This window comes from Sciurus carolinensis, chromosome 17 (assembly GCF_902686445.1).
Source record: "Sciurus carolinensis chromosome 17, mSciCar1.2, whole genome shotgun sequence".
In the NCBI taxonomy this organism is placed as follows: domain Eukaryota; kingdom Metazoa; phylum Chordata; class Mammalia; order Rodentia; family Sciuridae; genus Sciurus; species Sciurus carolinensis.
In genome coordinates this window covers 24,359,273-24,380,626 of record NC_062229.1, presented here as the reverse complement: position 1 = coordinate 24,380,626, position 21,354 = coordinate 24,359,273, and the positions used below count along the sequence as shown (strand labels likewise).

The following is a 21,354-nucleotide window of genomic DNA, read 5'->3' as shown; positions in this document are numbered from 1 at the left end:
GATGGAGGAAAACCAGGCCTGCTACAGGTGAGGCAGTTTCTGGAGGACTCTGGTCAAAGGCAAGAAGAGGCTGACTCAGTGACTCGAACTTCAAGAACATCTTCATTGAACAGCTTTAAAGAAATAGTGGATCTAGGGCTCTCCCCAAAAGTCACTCAACTATGATGTCTTGTGCAACTTTTGGTCTCCACCTCTTCCTGAGGGCAGAGTAGAGAGGAGGGAGAGCAACTTCCGGAGTCATTGTCCTGGAAATACAACTCACAGGAGCCACAGGGAGCCCAAGGAGATCAGCAGAATGCAGCCAGTGAGGAAGGGCCAGCTCAGGGGGGTCGTGCCACCCCTGTTGCTGAACCTCAGGTCAGCGATCTGCTTCTTGATCCAGCGGGTGAAGTGGGAGGTGCTGGTGTAGATGCCCGGGTAGCGTTGGTGCCCACCACATCGATAGCTCCAGCTCACCACCCCCATCTGGATCCAGGTGTTGTTTATTTGGCAGGCAAGGGAGCCGCCGGAGTTCTCCTGCAGAGCAAAGGAAAAGAGGCCTGAGATGGCAGCAGGAGGCCCCCTGAGCAGCATGAACTGGAGTAGGCTTGTGCTGTCCCCCCAAGATGAAACTTGGCTATGAACCTGCTCTAGGACACAGGAGCTCTGCACTGGCCTCTCCATTGTCCTTTAGCATGACCCTGCTAACTCTCTGACCATTACTACCAGTAGCTTCCCCTTCAACCCTGGTGGATTCCCAAACTGTCCTCATTGACCTTCTTTCCTACAATCCTGCTCACAGAGTGAGCTCTTTGAAATGTAAACCAGCTCCCCTCTTTTTGTGCAAAAATGGGTGCATAGGTAAGAAGACTGTTACAAGTACATATGTCAAAAGATAAGACCTGTAATTACTGGTAATGGTGGGTTTCCTAGGATTTTTTTAAAACTTTCTTTACGTACTTCTATAATGTGGGAAAAAACAGCTCATTTTTTAATGTAATGCAAACCAAGATTTACTGAACATAGTCTAAAGAAGACTACATGAGACACTTAAGGAAAAAATAGTAAAGATATGCCTAACACCACAAAAGAAGACGTGCATTAGTGCACAGATATGCCACTCTTCACAGATGAGACAAATGAATGTAAAAAATTGTCAACTCAGAATCTGGCTTCTTGTAGTATGAAGGGCAAGATACCTAATGAACTTTCCTGCTGGATGTAACTAAAACAGTGAGATTTTTTAAATTATCATTTGTAATACATGAATGAAGTGACAAGAAAGTGAAGACTCTTCAGAGCCCAAAAACTAAGTGAGGGCTGGAGCTCAGAGAGGTCAGTAGAGCCCAAAGGCCGGCTTTTGCCCCAAACCCAGTGAGGCTGCACTTCAGTTTTATAGCCTTGTCCTTGGGTGCAGGAAAGGCATAAAAGAGAGCCTGCCCCAGGAGGGGTACATGGGAGGAGAGCGCTTGCAAAAAGCCACGCTCCACAAAGGACCATAGCCTCAGAGGAAGGATGAACTGGAAATGCACCCCTTGGGTGAACATAGCACCAGGAGTTCACACTATCTGGATGATTCAAAAAACCTAGCTGAGAGTGGATGTCACCAAAAGTAGTTCTAGGTTGGTCATTCCCCCAGGTACCTGGCAGAAACAAACAGATTGTCTCGAGGAACCTACTCTTCAAGTCATCTCTCAAGTAACAACCTAAAGAACATCCTGGCTCCTTCAAATACTGCATAGTACTCAAGGAAGCTGAGGCTCCATGAGCACTTGCCAGTCTGTAGGACCCTTCTTGTTGAGTCCCTGGGAACTACCACATGGAAGATTCTTTCATCTGTAAGGTGCTGTTTCTTAGGCTTGGTAGATGAATGGATGCTGGTTGTTTTATTCTTTATTCTTCACATATATTTTAGAAATATTATTTTGTTTATATTCAATATAGAGTAACACCAATTAAAAATGATGTGTCGATTCTTATATTAATCTCTAATTTCAATTGAAATAAGAGCAGGAATTTTTCAGGAACTTGACAATCTGATTCTGAAATGATATTGAAGGATAATAGTCCATAAATTATATGACAGTTTTGAGAAAGAGGAGAAAATTGGGGAGTCAGGTTGGGGGCAGCTTTCATCAACCATACAACTATAGTTCAAATTAATAATTTATAATTATAAACATTATAGAAACATGTAAACATAAAAATAGACCTATGGGGCAATGGAGAGCCCATGACCCGATGCGTATGCATGAGGGGACCAAACATGCGTTACAGAAGGTATCAGGTCTACTGGGAAAGGAGGACTCTGCAGTAGATGGTGGAGAAAATGGCTCACCAGATGGAGAAGAAAAACAATGCTGGATCCTACAAAACATACCCCAGAGAAATCAAAACTCTAAATGTGAAAAATAAAATAGATACACCTGACTAAAAACATGAAACCAGGCACAGTGGTGCAGGCCTGTCCTCCCAGAGATTCAGGAGACTGAGGCAGAAAGATCGAAAATTTGAGGCCGGCCTTGGTAACTTATACAGGCCCTCAGCAGCCTAGCGAGATCCTGTCCCAAGATAAAAAATAAAAGGGCTGGTGATGTGGCTCCGTGGTAAAGTGCTCCTGGCTTCAATCCCAGTATCCAAAAAACAAAAACTATATGGGGCCTTGTCTTGAGGTGAATCACATATACATATATTGGGTGCAAGAAAGGCACAAAATATGTATATATACATAAATGTAGATAGATACATATTTTTAAAAAAAATAAGTTTTAAAACCCACAAACCTAAAGAGGGGGAAATTGTTCTGCTCAATTATGTCAGAATGAAAGCTTTTGGGCTGAAGTCGTGGCTCAGTGGTTAGAGAGCTTGCCCAGCATGTGTGAGGCCCTGGGTTCGATCCTCACATAATTTTAAAATAAATAAGCAAAATAAAGGAATAAAGAAAAAAAAAAAGCTATCTTTGGTGAAGGACACCAAATATTATAGAAAATAGATGGGGTGTTTACTCTCCACCAATTAGAGGTCAGTTTTTAGCATACTGAGGAACTGGTGAAAATGTCAAGCAGAAAAGAGAGTCACAGGAGGGAGAGGCCAGGAAATACATCTCCCTGGCCTCTGGGTGAAGGAGGGTCCACATCAGAGGAAGCAGCTGGGGGTGCATAAAGTGAGGTTTCAAGAAATCAATTCTTTAATCAAGTAGAACTTTTAATAGGACAGGTGTTTAGTAGCTGAGAGTGACTAAAAATTATGAACTCTGCTCAAAATGATGTTTGGGTGAGGAAGGAAGATTTGACTGACATCAGGCATGTGGTGGGGGGCAGGGTGATGATTTCAAAGAATAAAACCATTTAAAGGCTGGGATTATAGCTCAGTTTGTAGAGTGCTTGCCTCGAAAACATGAGGCCCTGGGTTCAATTCCCAGTCCTGCAAAAAAAAAAAAAGAAACCATTTAAATGTAAATATCCTAACAACTTGAGATTCCTCAATAAATTATAAGAGGTGATATGTAGCACGATATCATTTATGCAAATGGTATTTAGCAACAGTATTGTTCAAAGCTGCAGATGCCTATAAGAACACGTGTTAAATAGATCTGGGTAGAGAGATGACTTCTGAGAAGTTGAAGGAGAAAATCAAGCCTGTAATCATCAAGCCCACAACTACAGTATGGGGGCCCTTGCCTGATGATATGATCCCCGGGATCCTAGGGGCCCCCCAAAAAAGCAAAGCACAGAGAGAATAGAAGAGAGACAGACGGACAGGCAGGCATCATATGTGGAGAACCTCTTACCACAGCGAAATAAAACCAGAACTCAGTTACAAAATAGGAACATCTCCATCAGAGGAAAATAAGTTTCAAAATGTTAAATTACCAACAGAATTAAAATCTATAATTAGAATGTTGAAACGTAAGAACACTGCATATTGCAAAGCCCATGGGACATGAACCTCAAGTGGACAAAGTTTAGTTCTTGTCTAAAATATATATTTTTTTTAATTAGCGTATTATATTTATGCATAGTATTTGGGTTTCTTTTGGCTGGAATTTTATTTCATTCCCTTTCTCTTTCTTCTCTCTTCCTCCCTCTCGTAAAAAAATTTTTGGTGGGTAATGAGGATTGAACTCAGGGGCCCTCCACTGAGCCACATCCCCAGTCCTATTTTGTATTTTATTTGGAGACAGAGTCTCACTGAATTGATTAGTGCCCCGCTTTTGCTGAGGCTGGCTTTGAACTCTCGATCCTCCTGCCTCCAACTCCCAAACCACTGGGATTACAGGCGTGCACCAATGGCTCCTGGCTCCCCTAAAATATTTTTTAACATCAGATAAGAGATAATTAAAAAACTGTTTATTATCAACAAGTATTTATCACTGCACATTCAGCTCAAGATATTTGAAAAGGAAGCAATTAAGATGGATTAGAGACCACAGAAAGTCTAGAAAAATCATTGACTTGGGAAATGAAGTCAATGGTTTATTCTTAAAACAACAACATGTGCCATGTACATCTTAACAAAACAACGAAAGAGAACAATGAGAAGGAAATGAGAATGCTTTGTGGTTTGAGTAGAATAGACTAGAAACACAGCTAGGGGAAATACACTTGCTCAGAATCTCTAGTTCACAACTTCCTCTTTGTGAATTTAAATTCAGGATGAAATGAATAATTTCATTTAAGCTAATTGAAAGCAATAATCTGACTAACTCAATAACTACATGCAAAACAACTTAAAATATCACCCAAGAATTACTCCTCAAAGGAAAACATATCTGTGCGTCTGTTTTCTTTTCAATTGTTGCTGCACTAGTGCTAGAACCCAGGGCCTTGTACATGCCAGGCAAATGCTGTACTACTGAGCTCTACCTCTATTCCTTTTCATTACACAGTGACGCTTAGTTGTCCAGGTTGGCATTGAACTTGAGACCCTCCTGCCTCAGCCTCCCAAGGTGCTGGGTCTATGCAGTTTCACAAGCAACTTCTATCCACTGTCCAAGGAGATAATTTATTTTATTTCAATTGTTTCAGAACATGGGCAAATATTTTTTAAGTGAAGCACATGTAGCCCTGATTCTTTAACTCAAAAAAGGGAATAATTATTTCCTTTACCTACCTCAAAGTGGAGCTAGTCCCACTGGAGGAAGAAAGAAAAGGTTATGTAGATCATTTGGCATGGATTGGTGGATTGTGCTACCCAGGACGGCTTGTTTGCTGAGGCCAGTACTTTTCCTAGACCTGACATTATCCCAGGGTCCAGCACACAGTGTCTATTGGAGATAGTAAATTAAACCCAGCTATTAGGCTTTCTAGGGTGTCAGGAAACCTAAGATGGTCGTATCAAGTGCAATACTAGCTAAGTTAAAGCTAGAAACCTATACTGTTGTTTCACTGAGACTTCTGAGAATACCTTTAATATTGCCTTCATATAACAAGAATGTGTTTATGTATTTGTTTCTTTATGCAGACATTTTGTCAACTATTAAAACCTTATTTTTATAGCATATCTTAACATATACACCTTTATTCCAGCCAGGTGTGGTAGCACAAGACTGTAATTCCAGCAACTTAGGAGTCTGAGGCAGGAGAATTGCAACTTTGAGGCCAAACTCAACAACTTATAGAGGTCCTAAACAACTTAGTGAGAACTTGTCTCAAAATAAAAAGTGCTGGGTATATAGGATCCAAGATGGCGGACTAGAGGGAGGCTGCGTTCCTTGTCGCTCCCTAACTCCGGTTTCAAGCAGAGGATATCTGTTTCTCGGTGAGGCAGTTTTTGCTGCTTATTGATCCCCTGCTGTTTACCCCATTTGTCTGCTGTGATCACCTGCAGTCTGCCAGCATATCGACACCTTTTTTGAGTGCAGATTGCTCACTGTCAGGCGCCTATCATCCGCCATTTGCCTGCCTCTCGCCTGTCCATTGCCTGCCTTTCACCTATCCATCACCCGCTGCCCAAGGTTCACCTCCCAGTCATTCAACAAGAGTCAGTAAACTGATTGCCGACCACCAGCGGAGCACCAGCTCCCTGCTGTAGCCTGGAAGTTCATTGGTATAGTCCCTGCAGGTTTGATTTCACTTGGCTGCCGCCATTTTGAGACAACAGCCAGGCCCCGTAGGACCCCTGGCCGGACTGACTGAGCCCCGTCTCCAGGCTCCCTCAGCCCGACTGATCACTCCCTACCTCTGGGGCCCTCACATCAACTGACTGCCCCCTGCCGCCAGGAACCCCAGACCAACTGACTGCACCCTATCACTGGGACCCCAGACTGACTGAATGCACCCAGCCTCCAGGATCCCACAACCACACCATACACACACGACCTCCAGGACCCCTGCCTGACCAACCACACCCTGCCTCCAGGACCTCCAGCTGACCACATCCACACCCCGAGCTGCAGCTCCCCATTTGCCAACACATTTGGAAGCCAGAGCGGCCATCTTGGATAATCCTGGAAACCAGAGCTCCGATCTTTAGGTGGGGCAAATCCCATCCTGAGATGCCTGCTGGAGACTTGAAGCTCACTGTCAGGTACGTCTCATGCATCAGGCTACTGAACACTGGGAGGTTTCATTATTATATGACTGTTATACTATAGATTTTCTTTTTTCTCCTTATTGAAAAATTTTAAGATTTATTTCTTTACTTTTCTTGCTCTCTTTTCCTTTTGTTTACCTGTTCCCTCAGAGTCTCTTTCTCCCTTTTTTGCTAACATCCAGTTTCTTTTGATTATACTCTCACACTTTCTATTATCTAGAACTTCTGTATATTCTTTTCTTATCCCATTAACAGCCACATTCTATATCCCTCTGCATCCTCTTTGTCCTCCATTAGAAACTGCAGACCTTATTGCAAATCTGTTTGTTTTACTGAAGATAATATTTGAACTCATTCTGTTTATTATGACAATTTTGTTATTGTCCTCATAGGGGCTATTTGGTCAAGGATTGCATAGTGTCTGAACTGGGCACTGCTAATATTGATCTCCCCTTAAAGAAAAGGTTTTGGAAACCTATAGGGCCACTATAAGCCTATAGGGGGAAATCTGCAATACCCCAGATCTGCACTGCTAGAGGGGAAGATACATGAACAACATGAAAAAAACAAGGGAAGAAAATGATCCAAACATAGATTCTATATTAATAGAATCCAGTGACAGTATGGTAGAAGAAATGTCATTATACATGATTAAGATGATTCGTGAAGCAAAGAATGAAATAAGAGAGCAAATGCAGGTAATGAATGATAATACCAATAAGCTGACAGAGCAACTGCAGGAAGCAAAAGATCATTTCAACAAAGAGATAGAGATTCTCAAAAAAAAAAAAAAAAAAAAAAAAAAAAAAACCAAATGGAAATCCTTGAAATGAAGGAAACAATAAACCAAATAAAAAACTCAATGGAAAGCATCACCAAAAGACTAGACCACTTGGAAGACAGAACCTCAGACAATGAAGACAAAATATTTAATCTTGAAATTAAAGTTGCCCAAACAGAGAAGATGGTAAGAAATCATGAACAGGATCTCCAAGAACTATGGGACATCATGAAAAGACCAAATTTAAGAATGATTGGGATTGAGGAAGGCACAGAGATACAAACCAAAGGAATGAACAACCTATTCAATGAAATAATATCAGAAAATTTCCCAAACCTGAAGAATAAATGGAAAATCAAATACAAGAGGCTTACAGAACACCAAATGCACAAAATCACAACAGGTCCACACCAAGGCACATTATAATGAAAATGCCTAACATTCAAAATAAAGATAGGATTTTGAAGGCCACGAGAGAAAAGCATCAGATTACATATAGGGGAAGACCAATATGGATAGCAGCTGACTTCTCAACCCAGACTCTAAAAGCTAGAAGGACCTGGAACAACATATTTCAAGTTCTGAAAGAACATGGTTGCCAACCAAGAATCCTATACCCAGCAAAACTAACCTTCAGATTTGAAGATGAAATAAAATCCTTCCATGATAAACAAAAGTTAAAAGAATTTACAAATAGAAAGCCTGCACTACAGAATGTTCTCAACAAAATATTCCATGAGGAGGAAATGAAAAACAACAATGTAGGTCAGCAAAGGGAGGAACTACCTTAGAGAAAAGCCACTCAAAGGAGAAACTAAGCCAACTTAAAAACCAAAAATAAGCCAAATGACTGGGAATACAAATCATATCTCAATAATAACCCTGAACATTAATGGCCTAAACTCATCAATCAAAAGACATAGACTGGCAGAATGGATTCAAAAGAAAGACCCAACAATATGCTGCCTGCAAGAGACTCATCTCATAGAAAAAGACATCCACAGACTAAAGGTGAAAGGATGAGAAAAAACCTACCACACACATGGACTCAGTAAAAAAGTGGGGGTTTCCATCCTTATATCAGATAAAGTGGACTTCAAGCCAAAGTTAGTCAGAAGGGATAAAGAAGGACATTTCATACTGCTTAAGGGAACCATAAACCAGGAAGACGTAACAATAGTAAATATTTATGCCCCAAACAATGGTGCATCCCTATACATCAAACAAATCCTTCTCAATTTCAGGAATCACAAAGACCACAACACAATAATTCTGGGTGACTTTAACGCACCGCTGTCACCACTAGATAGATCTTCCAAACAAAAACCAAACAAAGAAACCATAGAACTCAATAACACAATCAATAACCTAGACTTAATAGACATATATAGAATATTCCATCCATCAATGAGCAGATTCACTTTCTTCTCAGCAGCACATGGAACCTTCTCAAAAATAGACCATATGTTATGCCACAAAGCAGCCCTTAGGAAATGCAAAAAAATAGATACTGCCTTGTGTTCTATCAGATCATAATGGACTGAGAGTAGAAATCAATGACAAAATAAAAAACAGAAATTACTCCAACACCTGGAGACTAAATAATATGCTATTGAATGAAACATGGATAACAGAAAACATCAGGGAGGAGATAAAAAAATTCTTAGAGGTCAATGAGAACGACGATACAACATATCAAAATCTCTGGGACACTATGAAAGCGGTACTAAGAGGCAAATTCATTGCATGGAGCGCATTCCAGAAAAGAATGAAAAGTCAACAACTAAATTACCTAACATTACAGCTCAAAGCCCTAGAAAAAGAAGAACAGAATAACAGCAAAAGTAATAGAAGACAGGAAATCATTAAAATCAGAGCTGAAATCAATGAAATTGAAACAAACGATTCAAAAAATTGACAAAACAAAAAGTTGGTTATTTGAAAAAGTAAACAAAATAGACAAACCCTTAGCCACACTAACAAAGAGAAGAAGAAAGAAAACTCAAATTACTAAAATTCGTGATGAAAAAGGAAATATCACGACAGACACCCCTGAGATACAGAACATAATGAGAAGCTACTTTGAAAATCTGTATTCCAGCAAAATAGAAACTACCGAAGACATTGACAAATTTCTAGAAATATATGCTCCTCCCAAACTGAACCAGGAGGACATACACAATTTAAACAGATCAATGACAAGCAATGAAATAGAAGAAGCCATTAAAAACCTACCATCCAAGAAAAGCCCAGGACCAGACAGATTCTCAGTCAAGTTCTACAAGACCTTCAAAGAAGAATTCATTCCAATACTTCTCAAAGTATTCCAGGAAATAGAAAAGGAGGGTACCCTACCAAACCTCTTTCTATGAAGCTAATATCACCCTCATATCCAAACCAAGAAAAGACACATCAAGGAAAGAAAATTTTAGACCAATATCCTTGATGAATATAGATGCAAAGATCCTTAACAAAATATTGGCAAACAGTATCCAAAAACATATTAAGAAAATCTTGCACCACGATCAAGTGAGGTTCATCCCTGGAATGCAAGGATGGTTTAACATCCGTAAATCAATAAATGTAATCCATCATGTCAATAGACTTAAGGATAAGAATCATATAGTTATATCCATTGATGCAGAAAAAGCGTTTTACAAAATACAACACCCCTTCATGCTCTTTCACCACTTCTATTCAACTTTGTCCTCGAAACTCTAGCCAGAGCAATTAAGCAGACTAAAGAAATTAAAGGGATACGAATAGGAAAAGAGGAACTTTTGTTACTACAATGAAATAGTTGACACAGATTAAGTGTGAAGAAAATGTGCTTTTTTTTTTTTTTTTAACTCACAGTTCTAGAGGTTCAAAAGCATGGTGCCTGCATTGACTTAGTTCTGGGGAGGGTCCCAGGGTCCACGGCAGATGGCAATGGTGGAAGTTTATGTCAGGCAAGTGATCATCTCTCAAACCAGGGCCGGTTTGCTCCTCTTCTAACAACCTCCTAAAGAACTCAAGTGGTTGCATGAGAACCACCTTCCAAGAGAATGTGTCCAGTGACCTAAGATCCTGCCATCAGGTCCCACCTCCCAAAGTTTTCACTGTTTCCCAGTAGTTCCACCCTGGGAACCAAGTTACTAACATGACGAACCTTTGGGGAACACAGACTATATCCAAACCGCAGCAGGTGACCAGTGGCAGAATGAAATATACATGTGTAACTTCTAAACCACTAAAGGAGAGAAGTGAATTGAAGGGGGGGAAAAATCAACCCCAAATTCAAGGTGAGGACAAAACCATAAAACAATCTTCTTGATAAATAGATTAAAGGACAGTCCTCAGGTGTTTTGAAAAAATAGCATCCACCTTTATGCTTTAGGTAGGTTTGCAAGAGACCTACCTAAAATTAAATGACACAATGACTCCTGGAAGACCACGGTTCTGGAATAGAGTTCTGGATATTGCGATTAGGCAAGAAAAAGAATGAAGAGGCATACACATTGAAAAAAAGGAGACAAATTCAGCATTATTTGCAGATATGTCTCTGGGCCTACAAAATTAATGAAAATCAGCTAGATCCAGGAAGGTTGTTTATTACCAAGTAAATACACACAAAAAAAATTAATGTAAACAAAATGCAATGAAAGAAAACATATTGCTCACAATAAGGGCATACTATATAATAACTAGAAATAAGAAGCAGCATGCAGTAAGAATATGAAAAAAGCTACACACTCTTGCTCTAGGGACATATGGGGAAAAAAATAGTCAGTTTGCCCCCAATTAATCGATTAAGTTACACAAAAAGTTCCCAGGTGATTTTCTTTTTGATGTTATTCTAAGATTGTTTAATTAGAACAAACAGGAAAAAATTCCTTTTTTTTTTTTTTTTTTAGTACCAGGGATTGGAAACAGGGATGGATGCTTAACCACTAAGCCACATCCTCAACCCTTTTTTTGTATTCTATTTAGAGACAAGGTCTCACTGACTTGTTTACAGCCTAAGTTGCTGAGGCTGCCTTTGAACTCGAGATCCTCCTGTCTCAGCCTCCCAAGCCGCTGGGATTACGGGCATGCATCAGGGCGTCCAGCCCCAGGCAAATTCTTTAAATAAAGAATAATTAAGGAGTCTCTGCCATACCACAAACAAAAAGAATTATAATGTTACTACAATATTTTTAAAAATTGGTGGTGGCGTAGGGATGAGGCTATAAGGGAAAGAAATAAACCAAAATGAGATGTGAATTCAGAATATAATAAAGGGAGCATTTCTAAATCATTGCCTAAAAAACACTAATATTCAATGAAAGATGTTTTAATAACTGGCTACCCATTTGAAGAAAAATAAAGCTGGATTCTTTCTCTCAACCTTCCAGATAAATAAAAATTAAAGTATTTAAAGAAATGAATTAAAACATAATGAGAAAATAATTTTATACTCAGGTACAAAAGACATTTCTAAACACAGAACAAAATAAACTCATCAAAGGAAATAATGATAAATATAAAATAAAAATTTATATAATTGCATGGGGAAAAACCCACATTGAACAGAAAGGGTAAAATATTGTAGAGCATTTTACAAAGGTTGAAACTTCCATAACCCAAAGCTTTTTGGTAACTTTTAAATTTGAAATAATATGAGATTTACAGAAAAGTCACAAATATACTATTTTTACCCTGGTTCACTAATTGCCATTATTTTACCATATTTGTTTTATATTCTCTATCTGTACATACATATACATACTCACAAAAATATAAATGTTTATGAAGCACTTGAAATTAAGATGAAAAACATTGCTCCTTTGCTGCTAATTATCATAAAATATAATATCCAGAGTTTTTTGGTTTTTCTTTTTGCAGTGCTGGGGATTGAACCCAGGGCCTTGTGCTTGCAAGGCAAGCACTCTACTGACTGAAATATCTCCCCAGTCCCAATATCCAGAGTTTTTATAACCCAGTAGAAACAAAAGGAGTTCAATATGAGAACAGGGGAAAAGGGCAAGGAAAAGTGAAATGGTATATTGGACAAAGTGATTATTTTATTTGAACTCCCTTTATCCCTTTAAATTTTATTTAGGAGAGTTCTTTCTTTGATCCTGGGTGGGCAGAGCCAGAAATGTTTGCTGATTAGGATTAATGTGATCATAAGAACTGTGATATCTCAATTCAGAAATCAGAACCTCCACTTCCATGTAATAATCACAATGTTGGGTTTGATGTAAAGTAAAACTTTTGCCCACTGCCACCTGGGGCTTTGGCCCGAAAGAAGCTTAGGGAGGGAGAAGGAAGCACCGTGCTCTCCTTTCCCCACTTCATCCCCCCTCCTCCCATCCAGTTCTGCTAACCTTGTCTTCTGAACCTGCCAAGGTTAAAGCCACAGGAGAGTAAGCAGAGAAAGACCTGTCGAAACCTGAATCCAACCCTTCATGTCCACTCATGCTCCTATGCATGCCTAGAGCAGATTCAATTTTGTAAAATTAATGCCAAAACAAAATAAAAATTTTACTCCACCCAAAGAACAGAAGTTAAAATAGGACTGAGGTGTAGCTCTTGCTTAGCATGTGTTATGGTTTGGATATAAGGTGTCCGCCAAAAGCTTCTGTTAATGCAGAAATATCCAGAGGCAAAATGATTGGATTATAAAAACTATAACCTCCTTAGTTCATCCTAGCTTGTTTGATTTTTTTGTGGTACTAGGGATTGAACCCACAGCCTGCTGGGCAAGTACTCTACCACTGAGTCACATCCCCAGCCTCAGTGCATCCTTGTTTGAATGAACTAAGGGACAACTATAAACAGGTGGGGCATGATTGGAGGAGGTAGGTCACTGGGGGCCATGCCCCAAGAGGATTACTCTTCCTGTAGTCCTTTCCTTCCTCTCCCTCTCTCTCCCTCTCCTTCCTGCCTCCACCACAGACTGAGCAACTTTCCTCCACAGGCCCTTGCCCCATGATGTGCTGCCTCACCTTGGTCCCAAAGCAATCAGGTGGGCTAGCTATGTATTGAGACCTCTGAAACCATGAGCCCCAAATAAAATCTCCCTCCTCTAAGTTGTTCTTGTCAGGTATTTTGGTCACAAGGACACAGAAGTTGACTAAAACAGCATAAATAAGGTGCTGGATTTGATCTTGAACAGAAAAAAGCTAAATACAATGCTGAATGCTAGTGATGATGTGGGGAACTATCGTTCATCTGCTGCTGGTGTGAATACAAATGAATTAAATCTTTGGGGAAGCTTATTTGTCAAGATCTACTAATAAATCTAAAAATTTCTGCTAACAAATGTGAAAAGATACCTGAATGAAGATATTTACTCTGACAGTTAAGAAAAAAATTGAAATGAGCTCAAATGTCTATCAACAGGAGAATGGTTAAGTAGATTATGATGTAGCCAATATACGAGAATTATTGTTCAGTAATTAAGGAGACTGGAATATATTTAAACACATAGACATGGAAAGAAATCCAAGATATATTTTAAGTGAAAATTTAAAAGTAGGGGAATAAAACTATACACTTATGTTTTGTTAAAAGTCAAAACCATAAAAAAGACTTATTTAGGATATTTATGTACAGAGAGTAGTGTTAGGGATACAAAATTAGCAATTTTAAGTGGAATTTTTAAGGTAGTTTGATTACAGGAAAATCTAATTTACAGTTAGGTGTTTCTTTTTTTTTTTAAACTTTATATATATATATATTTTTTTTTTTTTAGTTTTTGATGAACTTTATTTATATGCATTGCTGAGAATCAAACTCAGTGCCTGACACATGCTAGGCACGTGCTTTACCACTGAGCCACAACCCCAGCCCAGTATTTCTTTTTTAAAAAAACAAAATGTATGCATTTCTTTCCAAATCATAAAATATATTTTAAAATAAAGTAGAGATGATGGAATCACCACAGTACAAAAATTAAGAGATGAACTCAAAGTTCAAATTAAGGGCAATTTCATGATCATAATTACATCAAATACAAAACCAGAACAAATGAACCATTCTGTTCAAGAAGATATACAAAGAAAACTAAATAACACCCAAGGGAAGCAGAAAAGTTAATAGAAATGGAAAATAATGAAATAAACATCAAAAATATAAGCCAAGAAGTTTCAGTGTGTTCCACAAAACTGACACTATGGTTGGTAGAACTAATTCTATGACTACTGGGAAATTATGGAAATCATAAAAAGGCTAGATATCAAGATTCATCGCACAAAGCTAAAGCAATATTTAGAGGCAAATTTATAACCTCAGACACTAGTATTAGAAAGGAAGAAAGAAAGACCAAAAGTAAATTATGTAGATAAATTCACAAAGTTAGTCCCTGATCTGTAAAAGATTGATATATGAGAGAGGTTACAGTCAGTGCAGGAAAAAAGTTTTTTTTTTCAAAGATTACCACTTGGATAATTGATAGTCCACATGAGGAAATAAATGAAAATAGATCCCTACCTTCCACCATTCACATAAATGAATGCCACATGCATTCAAAATGTGGAAACCAAAATTTCCAAACCTTTTAGGAACAAAATATAGAGTGCACCTCAGGAAAAGGATTTCTTAAATAAGACACAAAAAGCATAAACCAGAAAGGAAAATATGATGTATTTTACTAAAACAGAATCTAAATGACTTTTCAGCAAAGGACAGCATTAAAAGTGAAAAGATAAATGGAAAGCTGGCCGAAGGTATTTGCTGTATACATCATGGATATAGAATTAGCATCCACAATATAAAAGCTAAAAAGACAAGAAGAAACGGGTAAAAGTATATGGGTAAGCAATTATTAGAAGAGGAATCCTGAAGAGTGAACATGCAGAAAAGGTGCACAATTGCACTGGGAATTGTGGACATGCACAACAGGGGTACCATTTCTCATCCATCATAAAGGAAAACACTTTAGAGTCTGATGATACCCAAAACTGGCAAAGATATGGAGCAAGGGAACTCAAACACTGCTGAAAGACTATATGTCCTATTGTTTCCAAAGAATCACTTTGGAAAATAATTTGGTAATCGGAATTAAGATGAAAGTTAATCCAATCTATGACCCCTCACCTTCCATGCAAGATGGCAAGATGCATCTTGTTGGGAAATTCTGGACTTGTAAATGGGGAAAGTCTGTGATATGAAAGCCCTGGAAACTCCCCCAATCTCTTTAAAAATAAAATGAATAGGTTCAGACGATTGTCAAGCTGTTAATTAATGATTTAGGGCTACATAGAACAAGATGCCTACCTCTCGAAACACTAGTGATTAGAAGAGGCCAGTCGCAGAAGCATGATTACAAAATGAAGCCATTTATGCAAATCAAGCTCTGTAAGCACGTGGCCCAGATCTGGGCACGTGGCTGATGTTGAGAAGCATTAAAATGACCCGAGAAGTACTACCACAGTTGCTGTCTTTGTGGGCAGGGCGCCTCAATTTATGAACTGGGAAACTGAAGCTCAGTGGAAGGAGGTTTTTATTAAGTCTCCCAGGGCCAGGTGGTAAGGAAGGCATGACCCCAGAAAGCCGCCTCCCTGCCCCATCCACACATTCCACACCTGGCAAGTGTCTGAGCCCAATTCTGAGCCGGCACACAGCATGTCATCCCTGACGAACTGCTTCTGGTCCTTGGAAAGGATGAACCGGTACTGTTGATTGCAGATATTATTGTGTATGATCCTGACAGCCACCTCCTGAAGACTATAGGGGGACTTTGGGGTCACTGAGAAGAGAGAGAGATCTTGCCTTGTCATCACCTCAACTTTTTGGTATGTTTCTAGCTCAGAACTGTCAGTGTTCACTACTGTAAGAAGCAGGCCATTTCCTGGGTTGGCAATTTACAAAGGCCTCAACTCCAAGCCTGACTATTGAAAAGGTCCCAACTCATAAAGAAAATTAAGCAAAGGATTCTCTAGGGGCTTGGAAGGACAACCAGGCACTGAGAGACATCCTCAATAATTCAGTTTCTGTGAGGGTGAACTCTGCTCTTGTGGCCACCTGATAAGCTCAGGTGAGATGCTCCTGAAAGGCAGGACCCGATGAAGGTTCCCAGATGCTCAACTTCAGATAGCACCAAGGGAGAGTCAGACCTCTGGGAATTATGGGTATCTCAAGATAACCAGGGCACCTATAACTAAAAAGACCTTCTCAAGAACTCAGGACCTCCTGAGATCAAGGATCCAGAGACCTGCAGACACAGAACCCCATTTGCAGCCAAGAATTAACTTCCTGCAACGCTGCAGGGTAAGGAAATGACATTGGATTTGGACCGAGGTTCATGCAGGCCACTTGTCTTTTTTTTTACTAGAATACTGTGTATGTCTTTGTATCAAGGAGTCAGGATAGTACATGACATAGTAGGTGCTCAGGAAATGTTAGCAGACAGTAACTGGGTAAATAAAGAAATGAACAGATGAGCCCATGCTGGGGTTGTGTATCTAGGGACCTCTCTCTCACCTGTACTCACCTGTATTCTGTAGGCGTCCCCACCCAATGGTCCAGCACAGAGAGCCGAGGATCAGCTTAGAATGGACAGTAGGTAGGCAGATGGGCTGGACGAGGGGGGACCAGAAGACAGCATCTTTGAGCTTCAGGAGGGCGATGTCCTGGGACAAGAGATTGCTGTAATTTTCATGGATCACGATGCGAGAGATCAGTAACCGGGTGGTGTTGTCTGGGCGGTGCTGGACTCCTACCTTCACAGAGTACTGTGTGGGGTCCTCAGATCTGTAGGGCCGGGTTAGGAGGCAGATGGCTACAGCCAAACCATGCATGGTTGGAGAGACAGAAGCTAAGCCCGAGGCCATTCAGCCAGACCCCCTAATCCCAGATCCCCAGATTCACCAGGGCTCCCCAGAACAGAAGGCCAAATCCTGGACCTGGGTGGCTCCCACAACTGACCTCTGCAGGCAGTGTGCAGCTGTGAGGATCCACTGTTGGTGGATGAGGGAGCCACTGCAGATGTACACTCCCAGGAACAGGATGCTCACTTGCCATGGCCACTTGCCCACCTCCACCAGCTTTCCTTTCTCCACCCTGCAGGAAATGTTGGTTTGACCGCAGTTCTGGAACCAGGGCCCTAAGGAAAGAGGTGGAGAGGGGGCAGCAAAGGGCAGCCCTCACACCCCTGGATGCAGAAGGCTGTGAAAAAAGCAGCCACTGCCATATGCACGTGTGGGGAGGGGCCTTTCCCGTCACCTCAAAACTGGCAACCAAAGGCCAAAAGGCAGCAGGTGTTCCACATTATAAAGAAAACCCCCAAACAATGGGGACCAGATAACCCTTCCAGGGCTTCTTTTGAGTCATCACCCCAGGACTCACACCTGCGCACAGCTCATGTGAACAAATGACTCGGGGAGTGAAGGGGAAAAAAGACCCATCAGAGAGGTCTGCTGTCAGTCAGCGGGCACATGATGGGGTGCCAGTGGGCAGGGTTGCCTGTCAGTTGTAGCCAAAAAGAAGCAGACAGTAATGTTGTATTGAAAACTCCAGCTCACCTTGACCTGGACTACAATCTGGAGGTGTGGTCCCTGAGACCATGCAAGAAAGTGGACAGAGACGCTGTCCTGTCGGGAGTGGTGACTGAACTATGGGTTTTGAAACTGTCCTGCGATGGAGGCGATGCCCCTCTGGAGGACTGTCGGTGTGAAGGTGCCATTAGAGATAGCCCAGTTGCTATGGTGGCACCTTGTTCAATAGGAGGCTCTCTGCCAACGACAGAGCTATTCAGTTCTTTACCTTGGTTTCAGATGCCCGCTGCTTGGGGGTAGAAAGTTATGGGTGCTAGTTGATAATCATAATCAGGTTGCTCATACTTATTATCTTGGCTTGACTTGCTTTGAAGAAGTTTTCCCACAATAAACTCTTTAATAATAAAACTTATATAGTACACATATAAGTTGAGCTCGCTTGTAGTCACTCTTCCTCCATCAGAGGTTGGCTAAACCACCAAGCCCCTACTTCTTCTCTATTTGTGTGTCTGTTTGTTTTTTCTCCATCACCTCATCATCCAGTCCAGTTATCTCCCTTGAATTAGCAACCATGCCTATAGCACTGGCCCATTCCCTTCTTGCTTCTCACTGGCCCTGAGAGCAGGGGAGGGAGGAGAGGAGGCTGTGCTGAACGAGAAATGAGATTGAGATTTTAGACAGGACGTGCCTGGACTGATTTTTTTTTTTATTTCTTCTTTTTTAGGTCTACATGACAGTAGAGTGTATTTTGACATATCATACATATGTGGAGTATAACTTCCCATTCTTGTGGTTGTACCTGATATGGAGTTATGCTGGTTGTGTATTCATATATGAACATAGGAAAGTTATGTCTGATTCATTCTACTGTCTTTCCTATTCTCATTTTTTAATAACTGAACATCATAAAGGATAAGAAAGGGAGAGGGGCTGGGCTGTAGCTCAGTGACAGAGCACTTGCCCAACATGTGTGAGGCCCTGGATTCAATCCTCAGCAGCACCACATAAAAAATAAATAAAGTGAAAATTTTTTTAAAAGTCGGGGAGAAGGGTTGGAGACCCAGATTAAAGAAATATAGGCTGCTGTCAAGTCCTGGCTGGTCAACAAACTGTTACACACCCTCATGGACATCTCACAGAGGCACAGCAAGACACGCTGCACATTCACAGACTGTTGTGGTTACAGAAAGTCTGTTTCCCTGGCCACGTGGTGTGCAGGGGTAAGCAGAATATCAGGATCCAGCAGCCTCTGCTGAGGCTTGGTTGGCCTCACCTGGGGGAGTCCCAGGTGGGTGGTAGTGGTAGAAGGGTCAACAATAAACAGACAAGGCTAATAACAAAAGTGACCTGTGCAGGTTAGGGGAAACATCTACCAGGTCCTGCCCCACTGAAATCCCTCAGGGGATCACAAACTGCTATGCTTTGGTGTAATTTGAGTGTCCCTTCAAAGGTCTATATGTTAAGGCTTGGTCCTCAGGGTGGCAGTATGGGAGGTGCTGTGAATCTTTAAGAGGTGGGGCCTAGTGGGAGGTCCTTAGGTCATTGGGGGTGTGCCCTCAACCGAGACTATTAGACCCCCACCTGGCTCTCTCCTCTCTCTCTCTCTCTGCTTCCTAGCTTGAGATGTGAGCACTCACTCCTGGGGCACCAATTCCTGGGACACAGTCATCCACCACCTTTGCCAGAAGGCAAAGCAATCTTACCCATCCCACCCTGCCAGATCTTGAACTTTGAACTTCTAAAACTGCAAGCTAAATAAACCTCTTCACTTAAGTAGGTTGTCTCAGGTATTTCCTTATAGTAACTCAAAGCTAACTAATACATAGACCATTGATGTTTGGTCCTTCATACTGTGTACACCAGGCTCCTGCTACCAAGGTAAATGGACAGTTCCCTTGCCACTGACTTCCATGACTGAATGCTTTTACCCTTAACCTTCCATAGGGATCTACAGGCACTCCGTGAGCCCCCAAGACCACTCCACAGAGTACTGTCTTATCTTACCTGCTCGCTACTCCATTTCTGTCCATGTCCCTTTTCCACTTACTGTCCTATTTTCTGTCTCCTATAGGAGGAGCCATGTTTCTGGTCCTTATCCTACACTGTGGTGGTTTACAACTGTAGCTTTTTGTCTCCAATTACAGCCTGCCCCAATCAAGACTGTTTCACATCGGGAGGAAGGAGAGGTCTTCCAGAAACTTGCCCTTTCCTTTCTCATAAAGACCCCACAGAGCCAGAGTTCTGCAGGAAGAACTTCATCACTTACACAGTGACAGCTCTAGGTGGCAGGGCTGGCCTTTGCCTCAGTGCTCCCTGCCCTCAGCAGGCTCTTAGGTCTCAAAGAACAGCACTCCTTAGAACTCCTGTCCAGGATTGAGCTGACCTCAACCTCTGTCCCCAAATCCTCACACAGAATTTACAGGATTTGTCCTCTAGGTGGATGTCAACACCAGGTACAGGAGACAAATCTGGGGGGGAGCCATGATGGATTACTTGGGGGTGTAAGATGTCATAAATCAAGCTTGTCCCAGGCACAACACTGCCAGTCCATACCCAGCAGACAATTGCTCAAACAGATCCCATTACAAACCTTGTCCTCCATCCCTTCTTGGAGGTCCAGAGGCAGAGCCCAGACACTTTTAAACAGGACTCTATGTGGTTTCTCACACTCACACTGGTCAACTGAAGACATGTATTGACCTTGTGACCTCCATCTCCATAAAGTCAGCAAGCAGACTAAAGTGGTAGTCTCTGAGGATAAGAGCCCAGAGGTCCTCTGTCACTTGTGGTCAAATGTTTCACTCCCAAAGAGTTTGTCCAATCCTGGTGTCACCTGAAACCTGGTATTGAATCCTGGCTCCACGACTCTCAAGCTGTAAAGGTCTCTGTTCCCTTCTGTGGAATGGTGTCCCCAGGACATGGGTGCTCCAAGATGAACCATCTCACCAGTGCCCATGTAGAGTGAGTGGGCACTTACTTGGCACACTGCCATCATCACAGGTCCTGATCCTCCCAAACAAGCTCATCTGTTCCATGGATGTTAGTGTCCTCCCCCATTTTTGTTCCCTCATGTGCTTATGGTCACCCTGAAAATAGGAACTGGCCCAACATCGAATCATATGGCTGGTGCAGGTCCCCTTGAGGTCACAGCCCACACCTATCCCCTCAGTCCGCTGAGGATGGACCTAGCGAGCCCCTTCAGGCATGAGGACAGCTGATGTAGGTGTCCATGAAGGGAGACCCCTCCTGCCTCCGTCTACACCCTGAAGCCCTACCTTCCATATAGGGCGAATTCTCAAGTCTGGCAGAGGGAAGTGCAGGTCTGACATGGCCCCAAAGATTCCCCGGCCCACATGCCATGGCAGGCAGATGCTTGGTCCTATTTCTTTTAAGGGGAAGTGGGGGCAAGATAGGCGGGGCATCTCCATTGTGTGAGGGTTCTAGAATTCATGGTTTATTCAGGACAGCAGAGCATGGGTCTCTGCCCCAAGGTTGGGGCTTATCCAGCTATGGTAGCAGTAGGACTCTGAGAAGGAGACTGAATGGTCATGGCAAGGCTCCATCTGGGCCATGAGGTGATGTCGCTCATGTCCTTCA

The 21,354-nt window shown here is 41.6% G+C and overlaps 1 protein-coding gene across 1 annotated transcript; it reads right to left on the bottom strand.

Annotated features, from left to right (window-relative positions):
* Positions 1-258: 258 nt before the first annotated feature.
* LOC124969418 (putative serine protease 46) lies at positions 259-21,117 on the bottom strand. The gene is made up of 5 exons (XM_047532369.1): positions 21,033-21,117; positions 17,189-17,366; positions 16,755-17,014; positions 15,847-16,010; positions 259-516 (listed from the first exon to the last, which is right to left on the bottom strand). Exons 1-5 carry the CDS (start codon positions 21,115-21,117, stop codon positions 259-261), a joined length of 945 nt encoding a protein of 314 aa, XP_047388325.1.
* Between the last annotated feature and the right edge of the window lie 237 nt (positions 21,118-21,354).

Excerpts from the sequence above, each read along its gene's own strand:
- LOC124969418 (XM_047532369.1), bottom strand. The coding sequence starts at position 21,117 with ATGGCATGTGGGCCGGGGAATCTTTGGGGCCATGTCAGACCTGCACTT. Across the intron at positions 17,367-21,032 it reads GAATTCGCCCTATATGGAAG|GGCCCTGGTTCCAGAACTGC; the intron begins GTAGGGCTTCAG and ends CTCTTTCCTTAG. Across the intron at positions 16,011-16,754 it reads GGGACGCCTACAGAATACAG|TGACCCCAAAGTCCCCCTAT; the intron begins GTGAGTACAGGT and ends CTCTCTTCTCAG.